The following is an 11,689-nucleotide window of genomic DNA, read 5'->3' as shown; positions in this document are numbered from 1 at the left end:
CTTGAAAGTTTAGCACTCCAGGATACGTTAAAATAAATTATTTACTACTGAGGAAAAAAATGATATTGTTGAGACTCAGAATGGGAGGAGAATCACAAAATCAGGGTTTCAGAGAGTCACTAATTTCCCTGGTGATGCAGGGGATGAGAGGATTCACCAGAGACAGAGGTGAGCAGAACAGGCAGATTGATGAAATACACTGCTGAGGGGAGCAGTGGGCGAGACAGGGGAGGTCTGCTGCGCCATGTGGGTAGCTCCCTGCCAGGGATCGAACTCGTGCTGCAGAGGCTGCGGATTGCTTCATAGTGCGGTGCTTATCCCCTTGCGCCACCAGGGAGGCCCCCCTGCCCCAGTCTTAAAAGACTCTAAGCCCGGCCTTGAACCACGCTTGGGTTCTCGGTCCATCCCCACTCTCCTCCCAGCAACCTCGGCTCTAAGGCCAGCCGCACGCTCCGGGGCCTGGCAGCCGCACACGACGGTCTGAAAGTGAACGCGCGTGCCTTTCAAGACGCCCCGCCCCCGGCGAGTGTGGCGGAAGTGGCTTGCCTGGGAAAGGAGACCGCGGGCCACCTGAAGCAGCGCGCATGCGCCCGCGCCCGCGCCGCGGCTGGTGGGGGCGTCAGTCGCGCTCCCTCCTCCGGCTCCGCCACCTCCGCCCCACAGACTCGGGCTCACGCCATCTTGCGCCCCCCTCCCCCGCCCTAGCCGAGCCACCTTTCCCCTTTTTACACGCTCAGGCCCCCTCCGCGCCCCTTTCCCAGTGTGTCCTGGGCCGCAGCAGCAGCAACCGCACCGCCTGTGCCCCTACATTCTCCTCGCGGGACGCGCAGCCGTGCCGACAAGTGTTCTTAAAGCAGAGGTTGTAGGGGGCGTGGGGGGCGGTGCGGGGGCGGGCGGGGGAGAATCTGGGCCAGCGGAGGGCCGCCGCCAGCCGAGCCCCGCGTCCCTGGGCCCCAGCGCCGGCCCCGCCCGCGCGCGCCGCGGGGGCGTCACTGGCGTGAGCGGGGGAGACCCGGGAGCTCGGTCGCGTGAGGCGCTGGCCCGGCGCGGCGCTCGGGCTTCCCGGCGGCGCGGGGAGTTGCCTCTTGGCTCCTCCCCGTCGGCGGGGGGCGGGGGAGCGGGGGGGGCGGGGGGCCGGGGGAGCTGGGCCGCCTGCGGGGGCGGGCGTGCTGGGGAGTGTTAAGTGGCGCCTTCTGTCTTTTACTAGGGTTTTGGAGGGAAGAATCCTTGAAGAAGGAATTTGTGGCTTTATAGGCAGCACGAAGAAAGAGTTAGGTAGCGTTAATAGAGGTGCAGCACCCAGAAAAAGGCAAAGAGCTGTTCTCTGTGGCTCGAGCCCACCTTTGTGACCCCTGGGGAAGTTATTTGTATGTTTGTCTGGGTGTTCAGGTCTGAAAAATGGGGACTGTCATGGATCCGAATGGCCAGGATTACAGGAGATAGTATGTTAAATGCTTAGAGCGATGTCAGGCACTGCTTAGTGCATGTGAACTGATTTTGGTCTCCCGTGTTTTAAGAAAGTCGGATTGATTGTTGCATTTTCTAAATTAAAAATCAAGGCACTTGATCTGGTAAGTGAGAGTGGATGTCTAGGCACAGAGGAGTGTGACTTCTGACACAGGTGATCCTGGACAGGTGCTGTTAATGTTCATGTGCATAACAAATTGGTATATGCCCATGAGGCTAATAGAAATTGTTAACTATTCAGTTCGAAAGAAATTAATTTACATTTACCTGGGAAGAGAGGACTTAGGGTTGTAGTATATGTGGGGGAGGAACATTGGAAGTAGGATTCAGTTATCTCTGCAAATTGAGAACAGATCTCTTGGAATTTCTGGTGAATGTTCCAGAGAGGCTGGGTTTGACTAAATGTGAGGAACAATTTCCTGATAGTAGCTTGCAAGAATGGAAATGCCCTTCATTGTGTTTTTTGCAAATTTTTGTCTCTGGGGATTTTAAGCCAAAATCTAGAGCATGCCAAGTCTGGATTTAGAGTTCCAGCCTTTGATAGAACTTTATGCCGTGATGGAAATGTTCCACAATCTGCTGTCCTATTATTATATCTACTAGGCACAAGTGGCTCTCCCGCGCTTGAAATGTACCTAATGAAACTGAGGAACTTAATTTTTAAATTTCATTTAACTAAGATAAATATAAATAGCCTCATGTTTCTAGTGACTTTTTTTGGGCAGAACAGTTCTAGAATCTAGACTTTGAGACACCTTCTGTTTTTTGATTTGATTGAGTTTTAAGTCACAGAAGCCAACTCTTGGAACTTTTTTTTTTTGCCTTAGGGAATCATAATTATATTCAAATAATGCCTTTCATTCAAATGGTATAGTTCAAAGCATGGGTCTGTTAGTTATTTACAGTTTGACAAATTAAAGCATTCTTTGACTTCTAGGTTGTACAGCTAATGCCAGATTCACTTGGAGAGCAATAACTACTAATTGGAGTTTCCTTTTATCATTATTGTACTGCATCGTGATCTTGGATTTTCATTATCTTTTCTCACTTTGATTAATTTTCAGTGAAAACTTTTAAACTCATACCTGAAGCTTTATCCATTTGAAATTATGGTGCCTTAAAAATGTTTTTGGTATAGTAAAGCAATTTGATTAGTTATAGTAGTAACTGTTCAGCATTTGGTCATTTTGGAAGTAGTTTTCAGGCTATTGGTATTCACACTTTTTGAAGAAAATTTGGTGATACTTCACACAAGATTATGTTTTTTGAAATAGATATTTTTCTTTTTCAAGCAAATTAGATTTAAAGATAAGACCTTAAAAAAGCCCTTTATTTATAGATAGCATCCTGAACTCTGGCCTGGTATCTGTAAAATGGTGCCCTCCATCTTAAGGCTGAAGATAATTGTGAGGTCTGGAACCAAAAGGTCAAGCTTATGAAATAAGGATGTATGGAGATAGTTCATAGTACACTTATCAAAATGGGTTGTTCTTACTTAGGCTGACTGTATATTCCACTTTTCCTGGGACAATCATGGCTTAAAACTTGTTTGTCCCACCATAGTTACTAATGGAAGCTGTTTTAAAAATGCCTGGGTTGGGAATATGTAATATGGTCGTGTATTTTTTTTTAGTGACATTTAAAAGATATATTGGGAAGATTAAACATGTTGCAATCTCAGAAATGCATTTGCTTTAAATCAGTGAAAAAGTTATTGCTTATGTGCTTTAATAATAGATGAGCTATCTAGACTAAGGCCATTAAGTGACCTGCCCTTTTAAAGCACTAGCAATTCAAAAATGTGCTTTTTCCCTTATAATTATATATAAAAATCTTAGGCAGCTTGATTTTCATTACCCTATAGAAAATGATCTTTTGATCATTTGCAGGAGACTACAAGGAAAGTTAGGCCGTGTTAGTCAAATCTTTAGAATGTGGATTCTTGTTGAAAATAACACCTGGTTTATTTTATGGTGAAGTTGAATAGTAAAATCATTCAGAAATCTGCTTATTATGTATTAGGATGGAAAAGAAGAATTTTTGCATATAGTTCTTTTAAATAATAAAAATAAGTTGGCCAAATGCATTATTGTATTAAATTTATACAGTAGTGCATAAAATATTTTATTGAGTGTTAGAACACACTTGGTTTGACTCCTCTGCTGAGGGTTAAAAATGATGTGTTGGCTGCAGCACAGTGCATAGGAAGTATTCAATAAATATTAGCTGCTGTATACTTAAGTTTATTGAATAATAGATCTGGAAAATATATTAATATTCTGAGATGCAATTTGGTATAGGTAGAAGGAGCACTTAAAACTAATTCCAAAAACCTAGAGTGAGCCATTTTCTGCTGTATTTCTTTTTTTTTTATTTTTAAATGTTAAGGTATTTAACTTTTCTGAGCCTGAGTTTCCTCATTAGTAAAATGGAATTGCACTTAACCTTGAACAATGTAGAGGCTAAGGGCACCACCCCCCGAAAAATAATCCTAGTTGTTCCTCCGAGTCCACAAGTTTTGTCCCTACAGATTCATTCAACCAACATCTGTGGTTGATTGGATCCATGGCTGCAGAACCCCAGGACAGAGAAAAATTCGTGTATCAGTGGACCTATGTATATGTAATTCAGACTGATGTTGTTCAAGTGTCAACTTTAATATCTAATTTCATCTCACCTCCTCACAGGATTGTTGGAGGCTTCAGAGGAAAATAAACATACATTGTTAAAACAACACTTAACTGTTGTCTTATTTTGCAAATATTAATATTTAATTGCCTTTGTCTCAACTTGTCCACTTAACACTTCCAGTAAACACTCACCTTAAGTCTGCCAAAATTTTATATTTTAGCTTGTGAAACTAAAATAGAGTGTAATAGGTATTATTACCCAAGATAATTCTCTTTAACAAGTACCACTGTAAGCCATAGTAGTGGTTCTTTATTGATTTTGGTTACAATATAATCTCTGTACAACAGGACTCCATACAATGGCTAAGGTAGAACCAACTTTTTTTCTAGGCATTTGATGCTTTCAATGAGATCAAATGAGATACTAACCACTATCTCATTTACTCAACCAAACATGTCATTCCCACTTAATAGGTGATACTGATGAGGCTCTTGCTTTCTGGGAAAGATCTACTAGGTTTTTTTGCATTATATTACTGCAGCTCACATCTGACAGTTAATGGATGTGAAAATAGTGTGCTATCTGGTATTAGTATATAGCAGTTGCTGAAAAAAGGGTATGGTCATTGAGTTTACCGGGTAGTAAATTGAAATAATTTATGTGAATACACAGTGAATTGTAAAATACTATACAAATATGTAATTTTAAAATCTTAAATATACTTTTGGTATTTTAAAAAATATTGTAGAGATTTTATTACTGACTCCTATATCAGTATGGTCCTAATTGCTCTATATACATTGTCTTATGACCTATGAGAGGAATATTTGTAATCTCCATTTTAAAATTAGGGAACTGAGACAGGGAGGTGATGTGACTTGCCCAAGGTCACGTGTTAAGTGTTAGAGCTTGTATTTGAACTCCAGGGCCCAGCTCTTTTCCTACATTGTGAGTTTTAGCATAGGCAGATGTTCACAACAAAGTTCACTATGACACATTGTGGAGATATTTAAGTTAATTATCATCAACTTTTATTTGTATGGTCTTTGTGGTATAGTAGAAAGAACTCTGGACCAGGAGTCAGGGGACCTCAGTATTAATCCCAGCTGTATCACTAAATAGCTGTGTCCTTGGGCAGTTCAAGAAACCCCTCTGGACTTCAGTTTCCTCACCTGAAAAATGAGGGATTTGGATGAAATTAGTGATTTTCAAATGATTTCAGATGTCTTCGGTCCCCCTCCCGCCAATTTGCATAGGTACACTTTTGTCTGTAATAGTTGTTTATCCATCATCTTAAGATTTACTGTTAAGCAAATAATTTCCGAATTTACTTTTAAAGTCACTAGTCTGTAAGATGACTTAATGACAACCTAAGTCTGCTGACGACTACTTGTATAACTTCTCAGTAATTCCACATTACAGCAAGTCCTAATGTAACATCCCCAGTACGTTCTGGGAAATTGCAGCTTTTAGTTAAGTGAGTTTTAAGGAAAATACGTCCTTGAATAATGTGAATGTTTTCCAGGTTTGTGTTTTCTCTTAAAAATTTTATAACCAAACAACGTTATTCAAGGATCTGCTGTATTTTATTTTATTTAACATTTTTTCATAGTTTTATTTATTTATGCATACATGAACTGGGGTGTAGGCCAGAGTTGAGGGGGGTGAGAGGATACACAAGAGACAGAGTGGGGAGCAGAACAGGTGGATCCACTGAAATACACTGCTGAGGGGAACAGCAGGTGAGACAGGAGAGGTCTGCTGGGTCATGTGGGTTCGCTCCCATGTCAGGGAGCAAACTCACTCTCCAGAGGCTGATGGTAGCCTGATAATGCTGAGAGGTTAACCCCTACACCACCGGGGAGGCCCCAGACATGTTGTATTTTAAAGTGCTAAAAAAGACAGGTATCTTTTCCAAACGAGAAAAACAAAAGCACTAAAATAGGAGAATATTAGGGAATTTTTATTAAAATATATAAGCAGATGGACAAAATATTTCAGCTACCTGGAATCAAAGTTTTTTTTTTTGTTATTGTTACACCCAGTACTTTTATACTTAGCTTCTTTATTGGTAGGTGGATACTTGCCTTGCAGAATGATTGTGAAAAAATTTAATACAGGTGGAAGATCTTTTATAAACTCTGAAATGCATATACAAATTCATCTATTTTTCATATGCCCACAGTAAATCTTCCATCTTTCTTTTTAATTATATGAACTGTTTTTAACCACATCAGATATTTAATATGGACTTACAAGGCTTAATATTTCTAAAATGTGAATATGGACTAGAAAGGACTTTTGATATTTTAGAGACCTCCTTTTTTTCACATCCTGTCAAATAAATACACTTACCTCTTATTAAGCTAATTGATTGTAAAATTTTGCACATATTTGAAAAATTAACCATTAAGTCACTAAGTTATATAGTATTTTATATAAAAATAATGGTGTTTTAATATTGAAAAAGATTGTCATTTCTTTGGGGTATGGTGGTTAGGTATTTGAGGAAGAGCTGGTAGACAGATTTGCAGTGACTTTTTATGAACCATCTGTGCAAAGACTAAATTTTATTTTTGAAAAGTTTTTGTGAAAGTGTACTGGATATGAAAGCAAATGGAATAGAAATCTACATTAATATAAGACTAAAGAAAAGTGTAATAATAGAACTAATGTTTCTCTGAGTATGTTACTGGGCTCCTCTATCTGGGTTAAAAAAAAAGTTGTTCATGTTCACCAGTAGATATACAAATACAGTTAATATCTGTCTATAGTGAATTTTCATAGTCTTCCAGATGTCTTGCTATTTTTTTCAATTTAGATATATTTTTGGAGTGCCTATCTGGTACCCACTGTTTTTCTTTATAACATCCCTCTGAGATGGGCAGAAATTATTCTCAACAGATGGAGAAACTGAGTTTGAGAAATTAATCTTTATTACCAGGTTTTATATCAACTAATCTTAACAAAAACTCTTATGACCGTGACATTTTTTATTATATTTAATATATGACTATAACTAAATTATATTTAATTTTTTCTGCCTTACAATTTATGTCACAGAACTGCTGTAAGATTTTATTTTTACTTGAATGTCTAATTCTTGTCTCAGACTTAACATGGCTCAAACTAAGCTATTTCTTTTTCCTTTCCAATCTTAACCCATCTCAATAAATAGTACCACCATTCTGTTGCTTAGACCCCAGGATATTTCTTTAGATTATTTATTGTTACTTATAATTTTCAAAGTGTATTCACTTCTATCTTATTTAATAGTAATCCAGTGAGATAATGTTGATTTGTTATGTATTTTTTAAACTTTGTTATGTATTTTTTAGAATGAATGTCTTTTTTTTTTTTTTTTTTTAAAGATTTATTTATTTTTATTTATTTATTTATACAAGCACTGGGTACAGTTAGAAGCGCGGGAGGGCGAGAGAAGTCACCAGAGCAAGAGCGGGGAGCAGAGCAGGCAGAAGGACGGAAGTACACTGCTGAGGGGAGCAGCGGGCGGCAGGAGAGGTCTGCGCGCCATGTGGGACCCTCTGCCGGTGGCCGGGGAGCAGCCGGGGATCGAACTGGCGCTGCAGAGGCTGCGGGCAGCTTCGCAACCCAGCGCTCAACCACTGCGCCACCGGGGAGGCCCTGTTATGTATTTTTTAATGTTTAACTAAAAAGTGATGTATTTTCAGATTGTAACATTTTAAATCTCAGTGCAATTTCCCCATAGTTACTGACTGGTTCTGCTGCTCCTCCTCTAGTATCATGATATTTTGTGCATTATCTGTAAACTGATTCCATTGGTTATTTCTATTAATTTAGTATGCTAAAAACTACTAAAAGGCAAAGATGTGTCTTGTCTTTATAATCATCGTTGTACCACTCAGTCATTTGTTCATCTAAGTGCCAAAATTATAGATAATAGTCTCTGTCCTTAAGTAGTTAGCAGCTTGAAGATGAGGAAATGTCACTTCACTTATGCTAGTGTGAGAAATGTGATAGATGCATCTTATTTTATTTTCTGGTCTCATTTCATGTAAGTGAATTTTACTGTGAGAATAGTAGCTTCAGAAAAACATTGATTTAAATAGTTATAAATTATATGAGACATTTTTTGATTATTCATGTTTTCTTTTAGAAGGTAATTGAATGGGCCTTTCAGTTTTGTATCTTCGAAGTCTACTTGAGATGGTCCATATATAAATATATTGGAATTAATGTGTTATTCAAACACCAAATATAGAAGTTTCAAAATTTTGCATATTTTAATTTCTTTCTTTTAAAAAAATTATTTATATTTATTTTTTTAAGATTTATTTATTTATACAAGAAATGGGGTACAGGCCAGAGGCACAGGAGGGTGAGAGAATCTATCAGAGATAGAGCAGGGAGCAGAACAGGCAGAAGGACCAAAATACATTCTGAGGGGAGCATCGGGTGAGACAGGAGACGTCTGCCCCGCCATATGGGAATCTCCCTGGCTGTCTGGATATCGAACCGGTGCCAGGGAGGCTGTGGACAGTGTCACAGTGCTGTGCTCAACCTGCTGTGCCACTGGGGAGGCCCTAATTTATTTCTGATTTTTTGCATGCTCAGTGATTGATCAGTGGTATTATGTTTCACAGCAAGAGATATTTAGATCATACTGTAACTAGAATGCATTGTAACCATAATTGCTTCCTGCCTTTGGAGTTTATGAAAATGAAATGTTCTGATTATGACAGTTTTATATTATGTGGGATGTTCAGGTTATGAATGACTAGAATTGAGACTGTAGATGCTCAGAAGCAGTACAAAGGCCTGCTGAATTTTCTTTAGCAGTAATACAGTAGAAGAAATGATAGATTATTCCACTGTCTTTTAATAGATGGACTGATGGATTTCACAATACAGAATTCAGTGTTTTTTTCAGGGTACTGTAAGTAGCATAAGGTTTTTAACTTGTTGGGGTCTTTTTTTTTTTAAAGATTTATTTATTTATGCATACAAGAACTGGCCAGAGATATGGGGAAGGGGTGAGAGGATTCACTAGAGACAGAGCGGAAACAGAACAGGCAGACTGACAAATACACTGCTTAGGGGAGCAGCAGGTGAGACAGGAGAGGCTGGATGTGCCATATGGGTTGCTCACTGGCCGACTGGGATGGACTGGGATCGAACTCATGCTGCTGAGGCTGTGATTGCTTCATAGTGCTCTGCTTAACCTCTTGCACCACCAGGGAGGCCATTGTTGGTTTTTTTTTTTAAATAAATGTTTCATTGTATTTCTTTTTTAGTCATTAGTTACCAAAATTAGGAGCTCTGTATAGAAACCTAGTAATATATTCATTATATTTTTGTTTAATTCACATTTGTGATGTATAAATTTACAGTTAAAACTTTTTTTTCTTGTTGCAGTGTTTTCTGAGGAAAGGGGTGTATTCTCAAATTCCATTGTTTTAAATGAAAAAAATGTTAAATTTTCTTTGGAACAGAATTTTACAGGTGTGACATAGTATTGGTTATTGGCTTAATGATCTGGCTTAAATAGTATTAATCAGAAATGAACTTACTCATTGGGTTCACATTTAAACTGTGGCATGTTGAAATAATTTAGGTCTCCATCTGCACATCTGAATTCATTTTGTAAAATATGGCAAACAGCTGCATTTCAATTGAAAGCTAAAACAACTGTAGGACATTAACCCATTGAGAAGATTACAGTAGGTTTTCAGTTCCATGTTAACTGTATTTATTAGAGAAAATTGACTTGAGTGCTTCTGCTTTTAACTGACTTTCAAAAAAATGGGAGAAAGGAAATAAAGCATTGGAATGATCGGACTTTGATGTGTAAGAAGTTAATGTCTAAAGAAGTTAATTATCTAAATCATCAAGCAAAATTTGGTATGGGAAATAATTATTTTAAAGATTCTAATGAGCTGTTGGCTCATCATGTCAAGAAAAATGTTACTCACCTGTTTGATTTAAAAATTAAATAACTTGACTGAAAGGGTGATCGTGGTTATAATAAAGTAGAATTTGGACCTTTTTTTTTTTTTTTTTTTTTTTTTTTTTTATAGAGGCATGTTTTATTTATTTATTTGTTTGTTTGTTTGTTTTGTTTATACATGCACTGGGTACAGTCAGAAGCGCGGGAGGGTGAGAGAATTCACCAGAGCCAGAGCGGGGAGCAGAGCAGACAGAAGGACCGAAGTACACTGCTGAGGGGAGCAGCGGGCGGCAGGGGAGGTCTGCGCGCCATGTGGGACCCTCCTCCGGTGGCCTGGGAGCAGCCGGGGATCGAACCGGCGCTGCAGAGGCCGCAGGCAGCTTCGCAACCCAGCGCTCAACCGCTGCGCCACCGGGGAGGCCCTAGAATTTGGACCTTTTTATCTCTTTCAGTAAATACTCTTGATGTGAAACATTTGCAATAGGGAACAACCAGAGAAAACTGGTGTTTTAATATGAATTTATTTTCTGAAATGTTTTTTCTTCAAAGTGCTTTTAAATGGCGTGATTGGATTTGTAAAATGAAAAGGGCAGATTGCTCTAGCAGTGTCTCAGGATATCTAGCTACATGATAATCACAGAGTGGCATTTCTTCAAATTTGAAGTGAGGCAACTGAAATCATGACTCTTCTTGGAGGCTGGGGTTAATACATAATCTTTGAGTTTAACATTTCCTCCAGGATATCATATCACTGTTAGTCTTCTATAGGGATAATAGGGAAACATTTTTCTAAGGTCTTGAGAAATCCGTGCTTCTGTATTGTTATATCCTGGTTCTGTAAAACTCTGCAAGTTTTTGGTTTTGTGTCTGTTTTCCCCTAGTCTTGGACTGATGAAGTGATTTTTTTTTTTTAAATCTGAGTTTCAGAGATAATAGTTCTTTTCCAGTTATAGGAAAAAAAAACTTATTTGAAAATTATTTGTGAAAAAAGATAGGATACATTGATGCTTAAAAAAATGATAGTCTTTCATAACATTAGTGTTTTGGTGTGTTTTAGAATTTTGGTTTTCAAGCTCATTTTTGTTGGAATAGTTTTCTTTTCCATCTTTTTCTCTGCTTTTGCATTTTGCCTAGTGGTTTGGGCCTGTTCCTAGGGACCAGCCCTCAGACTAGACAGAGCTTATCTGCTACAGAGGGATATTGGGATCTTCCAGATCTAACCTTTTTTTTTAATTGTGCTGCTTGTTATCATCTTTGTCATGTTTTCTTCTCTGAAGTTTCAAGCTATGAGCTATCTTAGGAAGTAGTTTGTAGTATTTTTTTTTCAGCCGCCTTTCATGTGACCTAGCTCTTCATTTCTGCTCCAGGTAAATGACCTTGGTTCAGGTTTCTTTTATAATTTTAGCTTCCATTGCCCAAAGGAGTAGTCAGGTTAGAGAGATGTTTAAGGAGAATAATTTGGCAGCAATGTGGAGAATAGAGATGGAAAGAGAGAAGGTACAAGTAGAGCTAAGATAGGGCCATGACAGTAGAACATGATGGGGAAAATATTACATAAACAGAGCAATATTTATTTGACTTCTTATAAATTACAGCGTGAGTAAAAGGAGTTAGAGATAATGATTGAGATTTTGAACTGGGGTTACAGGTGACAAGAGTGAT

At 38.7% G+C, this 11,689-nt stretch overlaps 2 protein-coding genes across 3 annotated transcripts in view; one reads left to right on the top strand and one right to left on the bottom strand.

Moving 5' to 3' along the window:
- Positions 1 to 618: 618 nt before the first annotated feature.
- The window catches only part of SUPT3H (SPT3 homolog, SAGA and STAGA complex component), a 426,450-nt gene continuing 415,379 nt past the window's right edge, over positions 619 to 11,689 (top strand). The window contains exon 1 of one of the 2 annotated variants that reach the window (XM_054698841.1): positions 619 to 859. The gene's annotated coding sequence lies outside the window, so the exon portion shown is untranslated. The remainder of the gene's footprint in view (positions 860 to 11,689) is intronic. The other variant, XM_037519827.2, reaches the window with a different exon arrangement.
- The window catches only part of LOC119252527 (runt-related transcription factor 2-like), a 42,779-nt gene continuing 36,196 nt past the window's right edge, over positions 5,107 to 11,689 (bottom strand). Inside the window, 1 exon segment of the mRNA XM_054698843.1 lies at positions 5,107 to 5,270. Coding sequence (XP_054554818.1) covers positions 5,179 to 5,270 — 92 coding nt within the window. The 3' untranslated portion in view covers positions 5,107 to 5,178.

Source organism: Talpa occidentalis, unplaced genomic scaffold (assembly GCF_014898055.3).
Source record: "Talpa occidentalis isolate TD23 unplaced genomic scaffold, MPIMG_talOcc4v2.1 talOcc4.2, whole genome shotgun sequence".
NCBI classification, from domain to species: domain Eukaryota; kingdom Metazoa; phylum Chordata; class Mammalia; order Eulipotyphla; family Talpidae; genus Talpa; species Talpa occidentalis.
The sequence above is the reverse complement of the archived record's forward strand: the minus strand, read 5'-3'. Positions and strand labels throughout refer to the sequence as shown.